Here is a 25,691-nt window from a genome sequence, read left to right as displayed (position 1 = left end):
GTTATGTCTGTTATACAAAACTTCATTTTAGTGCACTGAATATTCAAAACAAACCACTGCCAGGATCCATCCAGAGACACAGAGAGATCATGAGCTGCCTGCCCTCCCTCACTCTAACCCACACTCTCACCCTGCCTCTTCCCTGCCTTCCTGCAGCTGCTGCTTCCAACACCGCAGGTGCTATGAGGAGGCCGCTGAGATGGACTGTCTCCAAGACCCTGCCAAGCTAAGCACAGAGGTCGATTGTGTCGGCAAGAAGATCATATGTGGTAAGCATCTCCAGGTGTCCCGGGGCCTGGGCCCAGAAATGACAGTCCAGGGACCCCAAGCCTGGACCAGGCTGAGGGCGTTGTGATCCTCCCACATCATCATCGCCATTGGCAGCATCACTGGCAGCACTTAGAGCCCCACAAGGGCTGGATCACACGAGAGCTAGATCAGTGGCATCTGTATCTTTCATAGAGTAGATGCACGATAAATGTTTTTGAGTTGAAATATTAACTGATCAGCAAATTATTTGATGTATAATTTTATACTTCTACAACCCTGAGACCTTGGGAAGGGCAAATTGTTTGCTATTTACACATTGTGTAGCATTGCAGAATTATTTAACTCCTCTGACGCTCAAAAAGGGGAGGAGAAACCTACGTCAGAGATTACTTGTGAAAATCAAACTACACAATGCTTGTGAAATGGTTAGCACAGGGACTGGCATATGTTAAGAACTCAGAGACGGACGTGGAGGTGGAAGTAGTGATATGTGAATAAGGCTTGCGGTGGTGGTTACCAGTAAGAATCAGAAACACATAGGTTCAAATCTCAGCTCCCACCTTATTTACTGTGTGACTCCAGGAATTTTATTTCATGTCTCTAGGCAACCCTGGCAGAGGTAGAATATGCAAAGACACGGAGGGAAAACAGAACACAGCATGTAGGGGGTCCTGTATTAGAGCCATACTTTATGTGTGTTTATTATGTGCCGTAGGCTTATACACAGAAACTCTGATCTTCCTTACAACCCTATTTAGATACGGGCATTGTTTGCAGCTTAAATAGCTTGCCCAAAGCCACACAGCTGCAAAGAGGCAAAGTCAAGGTTTGAATCCCGATCTGACTAACACTCAAGTCTATATAACATGGACTGGCTGGAGTATGGAGCATCAAGGAGGAATTGAGGGGAGGAGGTGGGTATGAACCACCAGGTGGGAGGCACAGTGAACCCAGAAAACACGATTCGTTCATCCACTCAACATATATGTATTGTGCACCTACACCAATGCAAGACAGTCTTCTGTGTTGGGGATAGCCTGACCTTCTGGAATGTCCTCACCATTGTCAGACACTGAAGCTATCCAAAACAAATTGTATAGTATGTTAGAGAGGGACAAGAGCTGTGGAGGAAAATGAATCAGGGGAAAGGCCTGTGGAGGGAAAGTGGGGGTTCTCTTTAAATGGGAAGGTCAAGAAAAGCCTCCCTGAGATGACGAGAGTAGAGGATGACCTAAAGAATGGGTGGGAAGGCATCCTTGCAGATATATGGGAGAGGAGCAAAGCAGACAGAGGAACAGCTCATGGACCAGCCCTGAGGCTTGAGATGCCTGGTGTGGTTGAGAAATAGGGGAGAAGTGAGACACAGATGGGTTGATGAGGAGGGAGTGGAAGAGGATGTAACCTGAGAAGGAATAGGGGCTGTGGGTGGGGGGAACAATCATGTGACATTTTCTAGGTGACAATGAGACTTGTAGGTTGAGGTGGGAAGACGCTGGAAGGTTCTGAACAGAATAAAGGCATGGTTAGACCTGAGTTTCTAAAGGATTTTTCTGACTCCTGGATGAGAGTAGATTGAGCAGCAGGGCAGAAACAGGGGGGTGTAGTTAGGACACCACTACCATGACCAGGCACGAGGCAACAGGGCCTCTGCCCAGTGTGGTAGAGTGGAGGCGTGGAGATGTGGTCAGACTCCATGTTGAAAGTGGAGCCGGCCGGGCACGGTGGCTCAAGCCTGTAATCCCAGCACTTTGGGAGGCCGAGACGGGTGGATCACGAGGTCAGGAGATCCAGACCATCAAACCCCGTCTCTACTAAAAAATACAAAAACAAAAACTAGCCGGGCGAGGTGGCCGGCGCCTGTAGTCCCAGCTACACGGGAGGCTGAGGCAGGAGAATGGCGTAAACCCGGGAGGCGGAGCTTGCAGTGAGCTGAGATCCGGCCACTGCACTCCAGCCTAGGCGACAGAGCGAGACTCCGTCTCAAAAAAAAAAAAAGAAAGAAAGAAAGAAAGAAAGTGGAGCCAATGGAATTGCTTGCTGCCCTGGGTGCAAGTGTGAGAGAAGAGGAGTGGGTATGGGCCTGGTTTCGGTCTACACACCTAAAGAGATAGAGCTGACATGAATGAGATGGAGATTGCAAGGGGAGTGGGGTTTTGGCGGGGGAGATGGGGAACTCAGTCTTGGAGCTTGCATTACTTCTTGGGATTCCAGGTGAGATCTTTCCAACCAGCTGTGCTCTTGCTCTGTGCAGAGTCCAGGGACCACTGTGAGCACCTGCTGTGTACCTGTGATAAGGCTGCCATAGAGTGCTTGGCTCGGTCCAGCCTCAACTCTTCCCTGAACCTTCTGGACACCTCCTTCTGCCTGGCTCAGACTCCAGGTAGGAAGAACCTGGCTGCATCAGCCGTGGGGTTGAGGATGTGGACAGGAGCTGGTTTGGGACCAGTCATTGGTGCATGTCTCTAGGTGCCAAGTCCAGCATCTTCAAACCTTCTCTGAAACCCACTGCTCTCAACAGACTTTCCAATGTGTTTTCTTTTCAGAGACAACCATCAAGGAAGAGTTGACAACACTTCTGCCCAGAGGTAAGGCCTCCCAGGGTTGCTGGCTCTTGAACCACAAGGGCCCAGATGCTGACGGGAGCTGGTAGATACACCTCCTCCACCAGGCCTGCCTCACTGGAGCTGGAGTGACTGTGACACTGGAAGTGATCCTGTCTTCCCTGGCTAGGAGATGTGCTACTTCTGATATACCCAATTCAAATGCCCAACATCAAATGGCCCTAGTGCCAACTCAGCCCCATACTGTGTGAACAGGTGTGAATTTATTCCAGTGTGGATGTAGATCCCAAGTTCATTGTCTCCCCTTTCTCACTCTGTAGTCACAGCCCCGGTATGTAGTGTGACTGGGACAGGACATAGCGCTTAGGTGGAGTGAGGTCCCTCCTAGCTAAGGAAGCTCCTGGCTGCCACAGTTTCCCAGGAGCAGACCCACTACCTCCTCCTCTCCCTTCCTCCCCTTTCTCCACGCACTCTCCAGAACTTGCAGCAAAAGGGCCAGCCTGGGTCCAACAGAGGCTTTTTGAAGGGGAGGCTGCTTTTCACATGTTTCTTTTCAGAACAGGGTAGGTGCTTAGTAACTGTCCACTGAACTAAGCAAGTGATGATTCCTAATCTAAAATATGGATCTTGCCAAAAATGGGAGTCAGGTTTATGCCTGCCACTCCTTGTTCACCAGTTTCCATGATCTCTCAGTCCCAACACCTTTAGGCATCTGGCGATAAGAAGCCCAACAAGGTACACTTTGGCGGAGCATCCCTCCTCTCCTGGGGTCGGAGTCTCTCTCCCAGAACTAGTCATGCAGTGTTTGGTGTTTGTTAAAGAGAAAGCAGGTGTGTGTGTGCGTGCATGAGTGTGTGTGGATGTGTGCATGAGCATGTATGGGGTGTGCATGTGTATATGTGAGTATATGTGAGTATATGTGTATATGTGAGTATATGTGTATATGTGAGTGTGAGTGCATGTGTATGAGTGTGTGCATACGTACATGTCATATCTCGATGTATCTTCTGAGTCCAGCACTCTTTTTATCCTCAACACCTCTGCCTCCCTTTGGAACAGAGGTCTCCTGAAGCTGGGATATCTTTGAGGTTTTCAGTTCTTTTGTTGCCTTCAGCCAGGATCTGAACCTGAACCCAGCTGTGGCTGTGCTCCCTTCTGAGCTGGGTTCTTGCAGGGCACACCATGTTCTGGGAAAAGTAACAGGGGCAAGTGACTCCTAAGACAGGATGAACACCTCTTCTTAGCAACCCTTTTCTCAGCCCCTTTACTCCCTTGGGCCAGCAATCCCCAGCCTGTGCTAGGTTTTGACACTGTGTTGCATTAGTCACTGCTATTGGGAGCTCTCTCTTTCCAGTGGTTCCTGTGGAGCCCACAGACACCGGCCTGACAGCCCTTTCAGGAGAAGGTGAGACAAAAGGAACTGGTGTGACCCAAAGACACGCAGTGAGAGTGGGGAGGTGCTACACACTTTTAAACAACCAGATCTCACAAGAACTCACTGTCATGAGAACAGCATCAAAGGGATGGTGTTAAACTATTCATGAGAAATCCACCCCCGTGATCCAATCACCTCCCACCAGGCCCCACCTCCAACATTGGGGATTACATTTCAACATGAGATTTGGGTGGGGACACATATCCAAACTATCTCAGTTAATATTTTAGGCTTTGTGAGCCATAGGGTCTCTGTCACAGTTGCTCAGCTCTGCTACTGTAGCACAAAAGCAGGCACAGACAACCCCTAAATTAATGCAAGTGGCTGTGTTCCAATAAAACTTTATTTACAAACCAGACTGAGAGCTGGTCTATCATTCACTAATCCCTGAAAGGGGATGATTACACCTATCCTTTAGAGTGGCATAAGGATTAAGTGAGAGCGAGCATGGGGAGACTCTAGATCAGTATCTTCTCCCAGATGTGGTATAAAAAACAGCACACACTATCAAATCATAGGCTGGATACTGGACAGCTTGCTTAAAATACATAATCTCATTTAATGCTTACACATCCCTATGGAATGATAGCTACAACTTCCATTTTAAGGCAGGTGCTTGAGATTTAGAGATGAATTGTCTAAGACACAGAGCTGAGTGGCAAAGCTGTGATTAGAGACTTTTTCCTTCTAAGCCCTCTCTTAAGCTGCCTTCCCACAGGGACCTGTTCCAAACCTCAGAGAAATAATGGCCCTTCACCCCTGAAGATGGCATTTGCCGGTCTTTGTGCCTAAACACAGGTCTGGCTCTAGTCTGGCCCCTTTCCTACCGAATTGAGACCTTGCTGAACACCATTGTGCAGCCATATGCCCTGATCAGATTACCCTAAGCCTCCTCGCTTCCATCCGTAGCCCCCAAATCTGTTTCCTCTCTTTGGCTTTGGTACCTAGCTGAACCGATCATTAAAGTTAGGTGATTTCTTTTCACAGCGGCTGCAGAGACTGAGGCGGACAGACTGACCACTCTCTCAAAGACAAGTAAGCACAGGGGAATTTGGAAAAGGACAGCCTGGAATCCAGTGGAGAAATATTTCAAATATCTAAATATCTGTGCTCAGTCCTGTGACCACTTCTCAATGGAACCTGAAAGAAATATTATTATACCCATTTTACAGAATACGTAGGAAACTGAGGCTCAGGAAGAATACACGTTGAGAGTCACTCAGCAAGTAACTTGCTGGGCTGTTCTCCAAGCCCAGACTTTAGGCTGTAAGACTGTTTCCTTTCCTTTATGCAATAGTGGCTCATAGAGAACACTGTCTTTCCTAAAAATATCTAGGCCAAAATTTCATCAGCAGAGTTAACCTAACTGTTGTGTAAAAAACCATGGATCCTTTATTAATAAGCACAAATAGCTGATAATTATTTACCAATTACTCAGAATGAATAGGTAAGTAAATGGGTTCTTTGGTTAACGAGCAGTGACCTTGTTGAGGGTCTCTGATGTGCCAGCATATCATTCCCAAGCCCCTTACAAACATCTTCTGAGTTAGTCTTCCCTGGCCTATCCTCATTTTACAGACAAACAAGAAGCTCTGAGAAGTAGAGTCATTTGCCCAGGGTAGTTCAGCTTGGTAGTCCTTTCGTTCTGAGTCTATAGGTTTTGCTTTTGAATAGAACAATCTGTCCCAGTTTAGAATGGCACAGAATCTCCCTCTTTCATGGGGCAATTGTGTCTATATCAGTCAACTTCAAAGCCTGGTTTTCATAGAACACTAGCATAGCCTTGATCTTTGAACACATTAAACTTAAGGTAGTTTTTGTCTTTCCAAGAACTTTTTAGTCACCATCTCTAACATTTTTTTGTGTGACACAGCCAGAAATGAAATAGTCTGCCTAGTGGTTAAGCATACCAACTTCAACCAGGCTGCCTGGGTTTGTAGCCACCTCCCAGCTCTGTGACCTTGGAAAAGGGACCCAATTTTTCTGTGAGTCTCTTTTCTCATCTCTGAATGAGGGTGAGCATAGAACCAACTCAAGGGGTTGTAGTAAGTTACTACAAGAAGCCCTTGCTGCCATACCTAGCATGTAGTAGGAGCTTAATAACTCAAGTAACAATAACAACAAATTCAGTTTACAGAGAAAATGAGGCTCAGTGCTTTTCCTGGAGTCACATAGCAAAGAACGTCAACCACGCAATTCTGCTGTCTCTGTACTACAATGCTCCTCTGTTCCAAAATGTACTTTTCAGTTTTTCTCCAAATTCTAAAGAAGCTGTCATTCCCAAAGTATTTGCACAAACTCACTTGCTTCCAGCCTGACAGGCTGCGCCTGCATTTGCCAGCAAGCCTGTGTCTGGGAGTTCCCTTTGGCTCAGCAGCAGCCCGGGTCGCACCAGCTCTCCTAGCAAATCTCATGGTGGGAGGTTGGCCAGGGGCAGAGTGAAGAGCACATGGCGGCCTGTGTGCAGTGGGTGGGAAGTGCCTCTGGAAACCCAGGTGGGACAGGCTGGGGTGGATACTCATGCCGTCTCTCTTCTTTGGGGAACAGAAGCAGGCCAAGATCAGGAAGGACTGGGAGCTGCTAGGGCTACGTCCCCTCCAGGTAAGCATCCAGGGCTCTGCCTGCCTATGTTCATGCCACATTTATGTCCTTTGTCCTTGACACATTCATGACATCAACTGAGTTCCAAATGAGATGCACTGTGACCTTGTTGGCATGGGAGGTGACAGGGCAAGAATCAGAGGCATTTATTCCCCAAATGGGGCAGCTGGCCCAGGCAGGATGATTAACACCAAATGCCCTGATCTAAAGAGAGTGAGGGGATCTGAAATTAGATTAGCACCAATAATCCAGAAAGTTCTTCCTCAGGAGGTGAGGGCTACTGGCTATTCAGACTCAGCACAGAGAAGACACGGCTCCAGCAGCTCGTTTGGCTTGTAGAACGTTCTAGCTGGAGAGTCTTAATCCTGGATTAGATGTATGGTTATTTTCTCATTCACTGAGCAGTTCTGATAGCTACTACTATTTCCTAATTGCTAGGCATTTAGCGACAAGGATTATTCAAACACCAAAAGAAGTATTATTAGTATAATTTTACGAATGGAGACATTAAGATTTAGAGAGGCGAAGTGATTTACCCAGGGTTGTACACCTAGTATGTAGCTAAGCTGAAACTCAAACTCAGATCTCTTTAACACTAACTCATGAACTCTTTCCACTGACTAGGTGAGTTTCCAACGTGGAGAACATGATAGAAAGAAACCAGATAACTTGCTTCTATTTGTGGGATTGCGGAACTGGGCAGGATGCTAAACCTAGGAGACTGAGGTTACAACAGGGCTTTAGTCTCACAGGAACTGGAGTTGAGTAGGAGGAAGCAGATGACCAGATGCATGAAGCAAACCAATATGGTGGATTTGGGGAAAGACTGCAATCCAGCGGGCACAAACATGCCAGACCTTACCCAGTACTCTGGAAACTGAACCTGGGTCAGCAGATTGGTGGGGCTGAGCCTGCTACTGTTCCCTTTCCCTGTACTGGGAAGGCTGGAGATTTGGTCTGTGGACGGGAGACTTTGCTGCCTCCAGCTAAGAGGGCAGGTGAGACTGACACATCAGAGCAAAGGGAGATCCAGAGAGAGTGCTAGGCAGGTGGTAAGAGATGTGTTGGTGAGGAAGGTAGGGCCAGGTCACAGGCAAGCCTTGCAGACCACAGGAAGGACCTTGCACTAGAGTCTGCAAATAATGAGAAGCTGTTGCTGCACTTGAACAAGGAAATAAGGGCTTCTAGGAGTGGTTTTACTTGCCTACCTTGTTGTGTAGCATGAGTTGCCTTAATTTCTCCACCAGTTTCTTTACCTCTTCACTTGCTGTGAGCGCCATACTGCCCCTTCACTGGGCAGGCATATGATATTAAACGTGACATAAACACAAGCCTGGGAGCCTCCGCAGTCCTCCTCCCTGGGATGTCATCCAGGTGGTCTAGCACAGGCTCCCGACAGTGTTAAGGTTACTGTAGAAAATTTGGACATTCTCATGTAGAATTCATGGATCCCTAAGAATCTGCCTGGATATCTGCAAACCCGGTTTGAGGAACACTCTCCTAACACTATGCTATTCTATCTGTTTGCATTTGGTTTTCATGTGTCCATCTGCAAATCTCTCCTTGAGCCACTTTTTAAATCCGAACCATGAAGTTTTTCATTTTCAGGATCTGCAGAGATAGTTGCAACAAGGGTTACAGCTAAAGTTGTAACCCTTGTCCCCGCTGGCATTAAATCTCTGGGGCTGGCAGTGTCATCTGTTGAAAATGGCCCTGAGGAGACAACTGAAAAAGGTGAGCAGAAGCAGTGCCTGTCCTCTCCACTGCTGGGATCTTTTGGTTAGGCTATGAAGAATCACTGTAGGCCACCTTTTCACGCTGTGACCTTCTCATGGGGGTGTGACTAGAAGACATAACCCCCTTGACTGGATAAACACCTTGAGGTTCAGAGGAGATGTAAGCTGCCTGTAGCCACTCAGTCACTGGGAGGCTGAGCCTGGGGGAGGAGCCACAGTCTTCTGAGCCCCTGACCTCGAGCTGCCACCACTCTTACTGGCCCAGAGGGAAAGAGTTTCACATCGTCCACACCGTGCTTTATTGGAAAGAATTAAGCACTTGGGTTTTGATCATTTTCCTCCTTTGTCTCTCCTCCCTCTGATGCCTTGAAAAAGCCTCTGCACCTGCAAGGAGGCCACAGCCTGTTGGGCCCACAGAGGAGGGGCTTTGTTAGTATCTGAGTATGGTCTCCATGGTGTCCAATGCAGAGCTATGGAGAAAGCTGCATTTGAGATTTGTGGACAGAGGAGGAAGGATAGAAGGAGGAGAAATAGAGACAGAGAAAGAGAGAGGAATGGGGAGATGGAGAAGCAGAGGAGAGAAAGGCAAGCCCAACCAGGTGTGCTAACCTGATGCCACCAGAAAGCATAAGATTTCAGCTGGGATGCTCCCAGGATGCCAGGTCTACTCAGTAATAAGACGTGGCCCCAAAGAACATCTTGGGTCCTGAGAAGTCTCCATCCTTTAGGGGGATTTAATAAGGAGTCTCATAGAGCATTAGAAGCCTAGAGAGAAAAGACTTGGTCTCTGAAAGACAATGCATCCCAAGCAGGGGATGAGCCATAACAGCTTTCCCAGAAGAATGGCGAGCCAAGGAGTAGGACATGGGGTTCCTTTGCAAGAACCTAGAGTTGTCCACATACAAACCGGAAGCTCACATGGCCTTCCTCTTGTGACGGCTGCCCCGACAGTCTTTGCTCTCTGGACAATTCCTGTTCCTTTCAGGCTGTGACAGATTCACCTTCCTGCACCTGGGAAGTGGGGACAACATGCAGGTGATGCCACAGCTTGGAGAGATGCTCTTTTGTCTGACCTCCCGGTGCCCAGAGGAATTTGAGTCTTATGGCTGTTACTGTGGACAAGAAGGAAGAGGCGAGCCAAGGGATGACCTGGACAGGTATGGAGAGCCAGCGGTGACAGCTCTAGTGTAGTAGTGCTGATGCTGTCTGCACCAGGGAGCGGTGACAGCTCTCCTGGACACCAGGCTGCACCTGGGGCCTCACTAAAAGCTTGGTGCACACAGTAGCTCACTCAGGAGGCTCTTGAGCATTATAGGCCCATTTTCCTGGTGAGCAGCTGAGGCTCAGTGACTGACTTGTTTGAGGTCGCTCACCTTGGAAAAGGCAGAGCCAGAAAGATCCACATCTTTTGATCTGGGGGCCTAGAGCCCTTTCAGTACTTTGACAAATACTGCCCAGCTACCCCAAGAGGACCAATCTACAAATCCCCTTCAAATGACCCCAAGTCCACCTATTTAGCAAAAACCAACATGTAGAATTAAGGTCTCCACTTGGTTTTTCCTGCAAAAGGCCACATTAAAATCAGCTTTTTAAGTATAACTTCTCTCAACACCTTTTAAATATAACTGCTAATGTTCATATCTACCACTTGAAAGAATGTTCATTGACCTCGTGCACTCATTAATGTATTCATTCATTTAAATGTGCATTCAAGCCATACCGCTTGAGCCTTTGCTCTGTGCCAGCCACTCTGCTAGGTGGCAGAGATACAACGATGATTCCGCTCTCACAAAACAAAATAAAACAAACTACTTTTGCCCAGTAGAAGCTTATTTGGTGAAAGAGATGGACAATTAAACAATAGTACTACCCAATATAATAAATACAGTAGGGTAAACAGAGGAAACCACGGAGGACTCAACCTGAGTTCGAGGAATTTTCTCAAAGTAGCGTTGATCAAGTTTAAAGATTGCACATGGGGACGGCCCCAGTCCACAGCCAATGGAGAGACCTGCATTCAAAAGACACATGTCCTCCTTGGGTGGTGTGGTTGCAAAGCAAAATCAGTAACTATCGATGAATTTTAGACACACAAAAAGACAAGGCTTGTCATAGCTAACACAAAGGACACAGTAATGGCAGGAATATGGAGCGTGTCCGCTGCAGGTTGGATGTGTGGGTGGCTGTATTTTTTACCCATTCATTTTCTTTCCCCTGCCTCTACCTCTCAGCTATCCTGGCTTCATTATCCTCCTCTGAGGTTTTCAGTGAAGGAAATCCAGGCTCTGCTGCACAGGCAACCTTCAAAACCTACCTCCCACCAGGGAACCCAAAAGAAGTTTTTACTCTAGCGAAGGTTATGTCACACTGTGGAGTCACAAGCATGTTTACATTCTGAGGTTCAACCATATGCCCGCTGCTCTCTGTGACAGAGGGCAATTTAAATAGTGTCAAGGTTTTTTAGTACATAGCCCTCAATGAGACGAGGCAACAGATAGAAACGTAGCCAGTAGTAGTCTCTGCATTCCGTTGAACCCCTTGGGAAAAAGTGGGGATGATTTTAAAGATGTTTCCTGATGAATGACCATATTTCACAAAAATATTAAATTTGATCAGTTGAGCAGGGAAGTTATGATATGGCTACTTCACATCTGTAGAAAGAAATTGAAAAACTCAAGGTCAACAGGAGAAAACCCTTGACTAAGGAAAAGTTAGTCAAACTAATATAATTTTTTAAAGAATGTATTTTCAAGACCACGTATACTGTACGTTATGGAGAGTTTCAGTGATTTTATGAGTATTTTGATTTATATATGATTTCTGATTCACTCACTGACTTTAGAGTTTAACTATTATATCAAGTATCCACCCCCACCCATCCCTGCCAAATACACACACAAGATTGTGTGGCTCTTTTGTGCTAATAGCTGAAGGAGGCAGACGCTGACCTCCAGCCGGTGGTCTTGTGAGCATACGAGGGGGATTGTTCCTCTGATTGCTGGCAATGTGGAAAAGTTAATAAGCAGATAACTGGTTGAGAAGAGGTGCAATAAAAAAGCCACAAGAGTCTATGACTTATCCCTGCTGGAGCTGTGGCCTCCCAGACAGAGTGAGAGTTATTAAAAGAAACGGAAGAGTTGAAAAGGGAGTAATTGGGGAGCAACTGTATCTCCCTATTGGCTGAAGTCATCACAAGTTTCTTAAGGATATCCACCTGGCAAGGCAGGGACACTGGATATTGTGAGGCCGTATCAGCCAAGATGGGTGGATATAAAAAGCAAGACAGTGATTCCTTTTCATGTATTTACGAGGTCCTGATCTATGCTGGACACTTTACTAGATGCAGTTCTTTATTTATGCTCAGGATGGTTACTAGGTTCTTTTTTAAGGCTAGCGACAAATGACAGTGCCCTGTGGATGTGATTAACTCTTCCATGTCAAAGACTGGAGGGAGTAAGGTTACTGCTAGCCCATATGGTACCTTTGCAGAAATTTAACCTTCCTTAAGACTCTATTTCCATCTGTTAGAAAATCGTTTAAATAAATATGTAAATAACCTATCTTTGCCATGAACAGTTACAATAAAAATCAAAAATAATGTTTTTTAATAATAAGATGCATACAGTATGATTGATGCTGCCTTAGATATGGCCTTTGTGTAGTATATAACCCTAATAACCATACACGATGGCCCTTGGTGTGTATATGAGTCAGCCCTGTGTGCACTGGAAAGGAGGCACTGGCTTCCCTCACTACTATAGGGCATGTGGGCGAAGCAGGCTGTGCTTGAGGGGGTTCCTAGGGAAGCTGGGAGTTCTGAGAAGTAAACGGTTTTCCTTGGTCTTAGGTGCTGCTTGTCCCATCACTGCTGCCTAGAGCAAGTGAGAAGGCTGGGCTGCCTGCTTGAGAGGCTTCCTCGGTCACCGGTGGTGTGTGTGGATCATACGCCCAAGTGTAAGTGCTGTTGGTTGCACAGTGAGTTATTATTTCATTCAGGTCAGCATCGTGACTGTAGCTCAGACTTGTGGATGCTTTCCCAAGCACGTCTTCATCTGTACTGTGACTTAATACTCTTCTCTTCTTTTCTTTTCTTTTCTTTTTTTTGAGATGGAGATTCACTCGGCCATCAGGCTGGAGTACAGTGGTACAATCTTGGCTCACTGTAACCTCTGGTTCCCTGATTCAAGCGATTCTCCTCCCTCAGCCTCCTGAGTAGCTGGAATTACAGGCACGTGCCACCATGCCCAGCTAATTTTTGTATTTTTAGTAGAGACGGGGTTTCACTATGTTGGCCAGGATGGTCTCTGTCTCCTGACCTCGTGATCCGCCCGCCTTGGCCTCCCAAAATGCCATGATTACAGGTATGAGCCACCGCACCTGGCCAATACTCTTCTTAATGTTGAGGCGCGTATTATCACACCTCTTCCACTGATGGGGAGATTCACTGTCAAGGGGGTGAGCTGCCTAAGTCACAGAGCCGGTGACGAGCAGACTGGGACTAACATAAAGAGCCCAAGCTTATTGATTCTCAGCTCCTGATGTGTGTTAACAGAATTAATCCTCAAAACAGTATCATGAGGAAGCACTATTATTCTTCCCATATAGCAGATAAGGCAACTGAGGCCCAAGATCACACAGATAGAAATAAGTGGGAGAATTGGGATTTGAATTGTAAAACCATATCACTTCAGAACTAAAGCTGATTCTTCACCACACTAGTGAGTTTCTAAGTATTTTTTCTTTTTCTAAGAAGCAGCATCCTTTTCCCAAGGGAGATCTGAGGAATACTATCTTAAAAAGGGGGACTGGCCCTGGCTGAAGAGCGAGGTGTGCCTGCAGCTCCACTCCTCCCTATAGTGGAAGCCAGAGGCTTCTCTGTATCCCTTCAGGGCCTCAGGTGGGGAGCACTCTGAAAACTGCAATCTCCATGGGCAGGCCCCTGACAACAAATGGAGACTTGCTGTAGACTTGACTTTATCTGCATTCTCCAGCTCCATTTCCTCATTCATATCAGTGGATGCATTTCCCTTACGCTTTGCAGTTTAAAAGGAAACACTTGCCCTAGGATTTCACAGGGGCCCTATAACAGTTTGTTCTCATTTTCGTTTTCATCTGGGGAAGTCCCCTGGCTGGACCGTCCGTCCCTTCTTCTTCCTCTACACAACCTCAGCACAGTGCGTGGACTGCCATATTATCTTGCCTTGTACAGTCAGGTATGTCTGTCACATCCCAGGAGCTTTGTGTTTACATATCACTCTCTCATTCATTCACTCATTCATTTGTTCATTCTATTATCCGCTTAACCAACAAACCTTCACCAGGAACCAGGCAACCAACGAACTTTCATGATCCTTGCCTCAAATTGCTCACAGCTTGGAGGGAAGAGATGTAGGGAAGCAACTATTCTAATCCCATGTAGTATATGTGCTAACAGGTAGCACAGGGACCCTGGGAATGAGGGTAAAGGCATTTGAGTCTACAGTATGGCAGTGAGAACAGGATAATTTGGGAAAATTCAGGAGAGGTGTGAGGTAAGATTTACTACATTCTCAGATGGCCATACTGGGCACGGATATTCCAAGCAAAGGGAAAAGGGGAAAATGGTGGTGTTTGGGGAATGCTGGGCAGCATAGGGACAACTGAGCTGTGATTCTGTATTACTGGAACAGAAAGTGGAAGTGGGAGGCCTGGTTGGAGAGACAGACAGGTGCCAGATCACGAGCCCAAGAAACCTATGTGCAAGATTGAAGCATTTCCATTTTTTCCTATAGGGGATGGGAGCCAGGGGAGGATTTAGAGCCCATGAGTTGTCACATGATGCAATCATGCCAGGAGGTCTCAGCTGCTGGGCTGAAGGCTTATTCTCCATTCCTCCAGTATCACAGAATCCAGGAACACTACATTTGGAGATTGAACTGATTCAGAGCTTCAGTAAACCAGTTCTGACTCTCTGTGAGATTTAAGCATAGCCTGCTGTACCAGGTGCATCAACCATTAGTTGATGAGAAATGAGGGCATCTCAAATCCTGGCCTGTGCTGTCATAAGACAAACACAGGGAGGAAGGCAGAGTGGTTCTGGGGAACAGGAGCTCTGCATCTCCACTGTGCTCTCACACTTGGTACATTTGCCTGCTCTTCTTGTCACTTCCTGCTGCTGAGATGCAACTGGCATGTCTGGGGCTGATGTGGAGACCAGTTTAGGAGGCTTGGAAGGTCTGTGTGGTATGTGATAGGAAAAAATCTGGTTGATGAACATTTCAAAGTAGGATTAGACGCAAAAAAGAAAAATCCCTTAGCTTCATTGGAAGCCACAGATAACAAGGATAATATTTGTAGAAAGCTTATGTATGTCTAGCACCTTCAAAGATATTATTTCATTTGAGTCACACCACTCCCACTGCATGCAACTCATACATTGAAAAAAATAGGGTTGGTTTGCCAGATCTAGCAAATAAAAATACACGATGCCCAGTTAAATTTGAATTTCGGATAAGCAATGAACATTTTTTTTGTATAAGTATGTCCTAAATGTACATACATTCAAACATATTAACTTAAATTCAAATTTAACTGATCATCTGTATTTTATCTGGCAATATGAATGATGAATAGGGAAATTCTGGCCCAGAGAAGGAAGAAGTAACCATCAAATGTAACACATATTTCCTGAGCACTAACTTGGGAAATATTTGTCAAGGTTTGATGTAGGTGCTTGGACTCTCCTCTGTCAGCAAGGTTCTCTGTCCAGCATTGTTACCGGCAGCAAGTCCAGGCAGGCTCTGCAGTCCTTGATCCTTCTCTTCTTGGGAGAAAGAATTCAGCCAAGAGACAGAAGTACATCTAAGGCAGAAACAAGAGTTTACTGAAGCAAAGTAAAGTACACTTGGAAGGGGCCAAGCAGGCAACTCGAAAGATTTGAGTGTCCTGCCTGATAGTTGGCTCAGGGCTCTTATAGATTTGCTATTTCCTGTCTTTTTCCCTCATCCCTTCCTCTCGTCCCTCCCCCTGGGCAGGCTGTTGGCTAATCACTGCATGCACAATGACTTGCCAGTATCTAGGAAGGGCCACAGGCACCCTTTGCTGGCTGAAGTTATGTGCATACTCTCTTAGGGCAATTTCCCCTTACTGGTCTAGCACCCTCAGAAGAAGGCCACTGTGCATGTCTGGACATGTCCCCAGAAGAAGGTCGAACTCGCCATTTTCAGTTTTTATTGGGAAGTTGCCCACAAGCTCAAGATGTCTCCTTTTGTTAGGAAATTTTCTCCTCCCTGTTGTCAGCTGCCTTACCATTGCCTGACAGTCACCTGACAGTTGCCTGATCTTCTTTGGGGCCCTATCCTGCCCTGCTCATATCTACCTATCTACCTACTCTAACACCAGGGTAAAAAATGGAGACATAAACTGACAATGACTGTACAATGTGATTAACACATAACCTGCAGTGTTAGACAAAAACATGAAGTGGGATTCCATGGGAACCCGCAGGAAAGACACTTCCCTTAGCCTGGTGGCTCAGGGAGACTTTCTGGAGGAGGAGAAGCCAGCCTAGTCTTGACAGGCACCAGTTGAGAGCATTGAGAGCATTCCTGGCAGAGGGATCATTCCCAGCAGGAGGAGAAAGTTGGAAAACTGCCAGCCATATAAGGTGCACACCCTGAGGGCATGTGGAAGATGGGGAGGAAGGAGAAGGGCTGAGGGGTGGCCAGGGCTGTGGGGGGCTCCCAGTACCATCCCCAGAGGTCTCACGTCTCCTACTCTGCTCTTTCCTTCTAAGGTGTGGGCCAAAGCCTGTGTGAGAAGTTGCTGTGTGCCTGTGACCAGATGGCAGCCGAGTGCATGGCCTCTGCCTCCTTTAACCAAAGCCTCAAGTCCCCAAGCAGACTCGGGTGCCCTGGGCAACCAGTGACCTGTCAAGACAGCCTGTACCATGTGCCTGCAGCCCCCACCCTGGACTCCAGCTCTGAGGAGGACAGCCAGGAGGACCCTCCCCAGGAGGACCTTGGCAGAGCCAAGAGGTTTCTGCAGAAGTCACTGGGTCCCTTGGGGACCAGGCCCCTCCATGGAAGATAGATGCTCAGAGAAAATGGTGAATACCCTCAGTAGCGCAGCTCCTGCTCCAACTTCAGCTCTTTAGCTCTCAGTCTCCTCTGTCCCTTGGAGCCTTCTTCCCTTCCTTTAACCCAGAGGCTGGGAGGGAACAGAGGCCGTGAGCTCTGCCCATGCACCATCAGCTGTGGTCATCTCACAAGCCAATGTGCATTTAGAGAAGGCAGACCACGGTACCTCCATACTCCTTTAGTGCACTATGGAAGCTCAATAAATACTCCAATCAACATGCTCTGATGGTTTTGCTTTTAAGACATGTTTAGATACTGTCTCATAAGTAGATTATAAAAGTAGAGATAGAGACAATGAAGGAAAAAATATCTCAACTCCCTAATCACAGAAAGCTACTTCTCCTTTTCTTAAAAAAACTACATATACATGAGCATATTGTATCAATCTTATGAGATTACCACCAATAACCCACCAATGCTGAGGACTGAGATGGCAACTTTTCTGGTGTGTGCCCTAAAAAAATACACTTGGCACCCTAAGAGGGTGGCCCTGTGTCACAGCCACCACCACGAGAAATTGCTGATCACCCTGTCCTGGGTCCTAGGCTTCTTTTTTTTTTTTTGAGACAGTCTTGCTCTGTCACCCAGGCTGAACTGCAGTGGCGTGATCTCAGCTCACTGCAAGCTCCACCTCCCGGGTTCACGCCATTCTCCTGCCTCAGCCTCCTGAGTAGCTGGGACTACAGGCGTCTGCCACCATGCCTGGCTAATTTTTTGTGTTTTTAGTAGAGACGGGGTTTCAATAGGGTTTATCTCAGTGGTTGGAAGTTCCACAGATGCAGGTGCCCACTCTGATACAGGCAGTTTAATATTATGGTGATTAAAAAAATACTTAAATGCCATTCATCCATCCATCCCATCCATCTATCCACTCACCCACCCAATAGTTATTGAGCTTTTATGGTGTACCTGGCAAAAGGCAATGTTCTACCAGAACTGCCCTTAATATTCTATGGGGACACAAACTCTTTGGTTCCTATCATATCTTTGGTTCTCAACCCCCATGCATCAGGTATCCTGCAGTGAGAGGATATTTCATTTTCTCCCTCTCCTCAGACAGGAAAGCAGAACTTCTAAAGAGCTCAGTGTTTGCTGACTTTCATGGCATGAAAATATCCCAAGGTTGGCAACACCTTAAGTAATCAAAAGGTCATGGTGCCAAACCAACAGTTGAAACCCTTCCCTACCTTCTAGGGAAACCATGTGATAATCATTTTTTTTTTTATGAATACAACACACTGGAATCTTTTCAACAACATGATCTTAACTAATAGCCTATGGTTGGGTTGTCCCAGAAGTAGACCCTCAGACAAGGACTTAAGGGCACGTAGTTTATTTGGAAACTGAAGAAAACACTGTGAGGAGAGTGAAGAAATAAGGAAAGAAAAGGCAGCCAATGAATGTGGTTTATCAAGCCAAATACCACTGTGGAGGCCTAGACCACTTCCCACTAGAAGTGCCATCCAAGACTTTGGGAGCAAGGGTAGGATGCACATTTCAAAGTCATCTCATCCAAGGGAAAAAAGTGGAATACACACACACATGCACAAACACACACACACAGGCGCACACACACACACACAGAGAGAGAGAGAGAGAAAGAGAGAGACAGACAGACAAGCAGAGACAGTGAGAGAGAGGGATGGAGGGAGACAACCTTCCATCAGTCATTGCTCCTGAGGAGGGTGATATTTCCTTCTGGCCTGCTGCACAGCTGGGGACAAAATGGGCTCCGGTGGCCAGAGAAGTCTTTAGGCAAAGAAATGCAGATGTCAGCAGCTGACAATCAGCCAGCATGCACTAAAATGGCAAGGATGGAGGCATGCCCCCATGGCATTTGCTGCAAGTAAAAAATTGCTTGTTGGCTGGCTCCTTCTTCCCTCCCTTTAATCCAGGAGGAATTGACTAAAGGTCCACTCACCACGGCTGTCACTGTGTTAGGTCACCCACAGTATGATGACCATCTGCCTTCTCCACATCTTCACTAGAGGCAGCTGAATGTGACTGGAGGAAAAAAAACGAAACTGAGCTGACCCATTTCACTTCAAGTTTACAACCATGAAACCTCAAATGGATGCTCGGACTTTTCCTAATTCGTTGACTCTTCTGCTCTACAGGACAACTATTTGGTATCTTCTCTTCTGCCCTCAAATTCCCCTTGCCTCCCCCTCACTCTCAATTGAGGACTCAAGAACTTTGAAGAATTTGAAATTTTACCTTACTTACAACCTTACAAGGTTGTGTTTCATGGATGCTGGCAAAAGACCTGAGATGCTTGGGTCAGAGACAAAGGACTTTATTACTTACAGCAAAGACAGTAGCCTGAGTGCCAGCATTCATGTTGCTTTCCTGAAACCTGAAGCAGTGCAGAGAGGGCCAGGGGACACCTACACATGCAGTGGTTTTAATTACACAGGAGAATTCTGAATTTAGGGAACCTGGATGTTTTATAATGGGCTTTAAGACTGCCTGTCTTATATCCCAGAAGGAGACATTATCTTTAAAATACAGGAAAATAAGTATGTCTGCCTATGGAGTCAAAGGGAAACATTATCCCTGTCTTCCCAGTCTGCTTGCTATACTGCATCCTTGAAAAGTTAGTCCAGAATAAAGGTAGTTTATGTCTCAGCTCACAAGACATGCAGAAATGCAGGAGACACATGGAGAATTGTTTAGTACGATTCTCATCTAATACTCAGTACAGTATTAGATCTCATCTAATATTCATCTAATTAGATCTCATCTAATACTCTATTGAGATAATTGAAGCTTTCCAATGGGAATACTTTCATCTTCCTGCCATCGAAACTACAAAATTCCCCACATAGTCTTTCTCTTCCTTCTTGTTACAATGAAGTAAGTGTTCCTTGTCCTTACTGAAGGTCAAATTCTCCACCTATCATCTAGTACAATGCCCTCTTACCTTCTCTAGGGTTTGATTCCTGCAAATATCTCCTCTTTGTTCTATATCAATTTCTCTTCCTCTTCTGTATCACTCTAATCTGTGTGCAAACACAGCCTAAAGTCTCCCATCTATAAAAATCCCTCCCTTGACTCTACATTCTGCTCCAGATATCACTCCCCATTTATTTATTTGTTCTTATAAGACAGCTTCTCAAAAAAATGGTTACATTCCCTGTCATCTTTTCAATCAGGCACATAACATCATTCAACAGAAGCTGTTCCAGTCAGAGTCACAGATGACCTCCATATTGCTGCTTGGACCACTGGACACCTTTTAATCTTCCAGTATAATTCCACACTGACCACTCCTTCTTTCTTCAACATTTTCCTCTTATCAGCAATGACTATACATTCTACTAGTTTTCATTCTACCTTTTTGGTTACTTTCCCTCAGTCTTCTTTGCTTATTCCTCCTTCTTTAGCAATGCTCTAAATGTTAGTGTACTTTAGTGCTCAGTCCTAGGCATTATAAAAGAAAAATTTTGCACTAGACACTTGTTAAAAATGGCAAGGCAGAATTTATTCAGTACTACTGCGGTAGAGGAGAGACCTCTGTGCAACTTGAGCTCAACTCTGCCAAAACAAAAGGTGAGAGGCCTTTTTCTCAGGTATACAATACAATATTGTAAATTGTTGTCCCCATTCTGTACATTAGATCTCTAGAACTTATGTTGCACAATTGAAACTTTATATCCTTTGACCAACATCACACCATTCTTTCCTCCCTTAAGTCCCTCTTCTCTGCTTCTACAGGTTTGAGAATTTTAGATTTTACATATAAGTGAGATTATGCAGAATTTTTCTGTGTCTGGCTTAATTTACTCAGCATAATGACTTCTAGCTCCATCCACACTGTCACAAATGGCAGGATTTTCTTTTTGTGGATGTAGCTGAATATTTCATTGTGCATATATACACCACATTGTCTTTAATCATTCATCTGTCAAAAAATATTTAGGTTGTTTCCATATGTTGACTATTGTGAATAATGCTGCAATGAATACAGGAGTGCAGATACCTCTTTGAAGCCTATTTTTAATGCTTTTGGATATCTCTATCTATCTATCTATCTATCTATCTATCTATCTATCTATCTATCTATCTATCATCTATCTTTCTATAGAGAGAGAGGAGTGGGATTGCTGGATCATATAGCAGTTCTATTTTTAATATTTTGAGGAATCCCTGTACTGTTTTCCATAATGGCTGTGCCAACTTAAATTCCCACCGAAAGTATAAAAGAATTCACTTTTTTACACATCATCACCAACACTTTTTTGTATATTTGATACTAACCACCATAACAGATTTGAGGTGATGTTTCATTGTGGTTTTGATTTGCATTTCCCTGATGATTACAAATGTTGCACACTGTTTTATATGCTTTGTTAGCCATATGAATGTCTTCTTTTGAGAACTATTTAGGTCCTTAGCCCATTTTTAAACTAGATTATTTGTATTTTTGGTATTGAGTTATGTGAATTCCTTATATATTTTGGATACAAACCAAAATGCCTAAGAATGTATTTTTTCTCACATTTTGTAGGTTGTCTTTTTACTCTGTTGTTTACTTTGGTACGCAGAAGCTTTTTCATTTGACATAGTCCACTTGATTGTTTTTGCTTTTGCTGCCTTTGTTTTTTGGGTCATCTCCAAAAAAATTATTGCCAAAACCAATGTCAAGAAGGTTTTTCATGTTTTTTCTTCTAGGATAGTGTCAAGTTTTGTGTCTAAATCTTTAACTCATTTTGGGTTGATTTTTGTGTATGGTGTGAGATGTGGCTCTAATTTCTTTATTTTTTCAACGTGTACATCCAGTTTTCCAAACACCATTTGTTGAAGAGGCTGTCCTTTCCCCATTGCGTGTTCTTAGTACTCTTGTAAAAGATCAGCTAACCGTTAGTTTGTGCATTTATTTCTGGGCTTTCTATTCTGTTCCATTGGTTTGTGTCTGTTTTTATGCCAACACCATACTTGCTTATTATAGCTTTGTAATGTACTTTGTAACCAGGAAGTGTGATGCCTCCAACTTTGTTCTTCTCAGGATTGCTTTGGCTATCCAGGATCTTTTGTGCTTCCGTATGAATTTTAGGATTGTTTTTTCGATTTCTGTAAAAAAAAAAAATGCCATAAGGATTTGCATAGGGATTGCATTGAATCTGTAGATCACTTTGTGTATTATGGACATCTTAATAATATTAATTATTTCAATTCTTGAAGAATGTTTCTCCATTTATTTGATTCTTTTTTAGTTTCCTTCATCAGTGTCCCATAATTTTTATTAAATAGGTCTTTTACACCTCTGGTTAATTCCTAAGTATTTTATTTTCTGTTACAGATGTAAATCTGATTATTTTCTTAATTTCCCCTTAGCAGAGTTTGTTGGCTGCGGTGTGCTAAAGGAAATGTACTGAAGGATGTAAGGGGGACTGGTCTATGTGATTAGCCATCTGTGTTTGTTAATTGGTGGTTATCTGAAGGCAGAACAAATTTCTCATGTGTTAAGGACAGGAGGCAGTTTTGCAAATGAGAGCAAGGTGGGAGAGAGCTCTTTTGTAAACTGGAGCAATGTTGAGGGAGATAGCTCTGCTGTCTCAGTTCCTGAGGCTACCCACCCTCAGGAATTGGGACAGGAGAGCTATCTCCCTCAACATTGGCCTATCAAAGAGATGGTTCCTAGGTCTGTGAGGAGACATTTCTGAGTGGTAGAAGATTTAGATCTCAAAGGATCAGGGAAAATAATTCCATTTCACTGGAAGGAAGAGTAAATTATTTTGTCAGCATCGAACTTTCTCAGACAAGGACTTAAGTGGGGCTGAGGTCCTTATCCTAAGGGTGTGGCCTTGAGCTGTTAGGAGCTATACTGGTGTTTGCTCAAGACTCCTAGTGTGGGGAGTGGACAAAATTGTTTGTGGTGAGAGTGGAAGTTCTCAAAGGCCTAGTCTAAGGCCTACTTGAGAAGAGGGCTCAGAGGAGCCTGACTTGATCTCCTTGATCAAGGAGAGAGTCTTTGTCAGTATTCTCTTCTCTCTTCATGCAATCTACTGATGATTTCCATATTTATGGCTCAAATGCTGACCTTTTCCATGACTCCAAACTCGTATATTTGAATAGTCACTTGGATTTTTGCTTGATAGTCTTTAAGCATCTGAAGTTTAACTTTGCCAAAACAAACCCCTTGATTCCTAGCCTGATGCATCCTCTCCCACTATGAACTTGCTCTTGCCCCACTCTTCCTGCCTTAGTGAATGACACAGCCAATCATCAAACTTAATCTGTCCTAAAACCTCGGAAACTTTTCCTGTGTCTTCCCAATTCAACCCATCAATACACTCTCCTGGCTCTACCTCCCTTGGTCTACATCTCACCAGCAACAACAAGCTGCTCAGGTACTGAGAATGAAGTAGGTCTAGATTCCTGAAAAGTCCTGCCAGGGAGAGCCGTATTTGGACTAGGAAGCCTTTATGGAGAGCTTTTTAAAGGGGTGTCTAGCAGTGTCTGTCAGGTACAGCTTAAACTGGTAGTTTGCTTTATATTTACAGTAGTCCCCCGCTTATCTGCAGTTTTGCTTTTTGTGGTTTTAGTTACCTGTGGACAATTCAGGTCTGAAAAGATTAAATGGAAAACTCTAGAAATAAACAATTCAGAGTTTTTAAGCTGTGTACTGTTCTAAGTAGTGTGATAAAATCTCTCACCACCCCAATTCATCCCACCTAGGATGTGAATCACCCCTTTGCCTAGCATATCTGTGCTGTAGACACTACATGCCCATTAGTCACTTAGAAACTATCTCAGTTATCAGATTGACTGTTGCAGTATTGCAGTGCTTGTGTTCAAGTCACCCTTATTTTATGTCTATAGAAGTATATTGTTATTAATTTTTCTATGGGCTTATTGCTGTTAGTCTCTTACTGTGCCTAATTTATAAATTAAACTTTATCATAGGTGTGTATGATAGGAAAAACATAGTGGTATATAGAGTTTGGTAGTATCCACGGTCTCAGGCATCCACTGGGGATCTTGGAATATATCCCCTGCAGATAATGGGGGAATAAAGTACATTTGTTTTATGTTAATAGCTTATCAAGAATTTCACCCTGGTTGGCTGACTGGTAAAGGCAGGATTCAGGCATTCCAGATCCCTGGTAAAAATACCATCTTACAAAAAATTCTGGGTTTATGCTTAACAATCCGCAGGGTAGGTTTAGATTGTGAAGGGCCTTGAGTGTCTGGCTGAGAAGTGAGCATATTGGTTCTTTTAAAACACATCAAGTTCACTGCTTCTGCTTAACAATCTTTAATGGTTCTCCCTATAAATACTGTTAGGCAGAAGTAGTGAACTTATGTTTTAAGAGATGATTCTGACAGTGCTTAACTGAACTAGAATTGAAAAGTCCCCCCATGTCCCATTCTCCGCTGTGTGTCTTGGAGTAAGCACCAGCTTCTATCCTGTTTAGTTTCCTAAATCACTTTTCATTTCACGTCTTTTCCCTTGGGCCCATCTTGCTGGCTGCATAGCGGAGGGAGGGGACAGTCCCATTCTGCTCCAGAAGGCTAGAGTGAAGGCGTTAGATTTGATGACTCCTAAGCATTATTCCAGGTCTGACTCAGTGAAAACAGTCTTCATAGCACTACACTGTAGACTGAATTACAAAAAGCTGGACCTGAAAGGGAATTTAAAGGTGATACTTTCCCTGAGATTACAGGATTCTGATGGTAACTTCTCCCCCAACAGTATAAATCAATAATGGGTGGAGAAAAAGACTTTTTACCCCACTTTGAGTTTATATGGCTTCTAGGGCATTTTTAGATTTCAAATCCTAATAGTTTGAAAAAGGGAACGGGCAAACACATGAACAAGCAGCTCTTCTAACTTCTTGGTATCTTTCTCTTGGTCCCTTTCGCAGCCCCTCTTTCTAAAGCTGTGTGTTCCCAGGTGTCTATGTGGGGCCAGCAGCTTTTCACAAGTCACAAACCCTCTCTTCCTTGGGACACGCTCATTCACTTTCAGTTTTAATTATTGTCAATGTGTTTTTGACTTCTGAATCACTACCAAATCTCTGAATTCCAGGCCTGAATATTCAACCTCATGCTAGTATATGTTACTTGGATGCTCCCCAGGCATCTTAAATTTAACACATCCAAAACAGGACTCATGTTAGAGTCACTTCCTCAGGAAGCAGAAAGGCTGGTGTTATAACGATGATGGAAGCCCTATAATGTTGGGCAAGGAAGTCTGGGTCCTATTGTGTATAGGAAAGTCTGAGAAGTATTTTAAGCAGTGCTTCCTACACTTCAGAAAGATGTATCTGGCAGCAAAATAAAAAATTGGAAAGAGTGCAGACTAGGGACAAGAAGCTACAACCAAAAAAGACAACTCCATAAAAAATAAAGATTCAGAATATATATTTCTCCAAAGAAGATATACAAATGGCCAAAGAGTACATGGAAAGATGTTCAACATTATTAGTCCCTAGAGAAATGCAGTTGCCAGGGCCTGGTGGTGAAGGGGAATGAGTGACTGGTAAGGAGTATGCGGTTTCTTTTTGGGTGATTTAAGTGTTCTGGGGTTAGATAGTGGTGATCAGTGCTTCACTTTGTGAATATATTAAAAGCCACTGAACTGTACACTTTGAAATGTGAATTTTATGGTATGTGAATTATATCTCAGTAAAACTGTTTTGTTTTTTTTTTTCTTTTTTTTTTTCTTTTTAAATTTATTTATTATTATTATACTGTAAGTTGTAGGGTACATGTGCATAACGTGCAGGTTTGTTACATATGTATACTTGTGCCTTGTTGGTGTGCTGCACCCATCAACTCATCATTTACATCAGGTATAACTCCCAATGCAATCCCTCCCCCCGCCCCCCTCCCCATGATAGGCCCCGGTGTGTGATGTTCCCCTTCCCGAGTCCAAGTGATCTCATTGTTCAGTTCCCACCTATGAGTGAGAACATGCGGTGTTTGGTTTTCTGTTCTTGTGATAGTTTGCTAAGAATGATGG

General features: G+C 44.6%; 1 protein-coding gene across 1 annotated transcript in view; it reads left to right on the top strand.

The window, feature by feature from the left end:
• The window catches only part of OC90 (otoconin 90), a 35,209-nt gene extending 18,275 nt beyond the window's left edge, over positions 1-16,934 (top strand). The window contains exons 6-14 of the mRNA XM_025395015.1: positions 157-269; positions 2,522-2,650; positions 2,814-2,855; positions 4,186-4,236; positions 6,814-6,867; positions 8,476-8,601; positions 9,589-9,760; positions 12,451-12,557; positions 16,378-16,934. Of these exons, the coding sequence (XP_025250800.1) occupies positions 157-269; positions 2,522-2,650; positions 2,814-2,855; positions 4,186-4,236; positions 6,814-6,867; positions 8,476-8,601; positions 9,589-9,760; positions 12,451-12,557; positions 16,378-16,673 (1,090 nt within the window). The 3' untranslated portion in view covers positions 16,674-16,934. The remainder of the gene's footprint in view (positions 1-156; positions 270-2,521; positions 2,651-2,813; positions 2,856-4,185; positions 4,237-6,813; positions 6,868-8,475; positions 8,602-9,588; positions 9,761-12,450; positions 12,558-16,377) is intronic.
• The last annotated feature ends 8,757 nt before the right edge of the window (positions 16,935-25,691 follow it).

The sequence above is a fragment of the Theropithecus gelada genome, chromosome 8, assembly GCF_003255815.1.
Source record: "Theropithecus gelada isolate Dixy chromosome 8, Tgel_1.0, whole genome shotgun sequence".
Classification (NCBI taxonomy): domain Eukaryota; kingdom Metazoa; phylum Chordata; class Mammalia; order Primates; family Cercopithecidae; genus Theropithecus; species Theropithecus gelada.
This window is presented reverse-complemented; position numbering and strand designations above follow the sequence as displayed.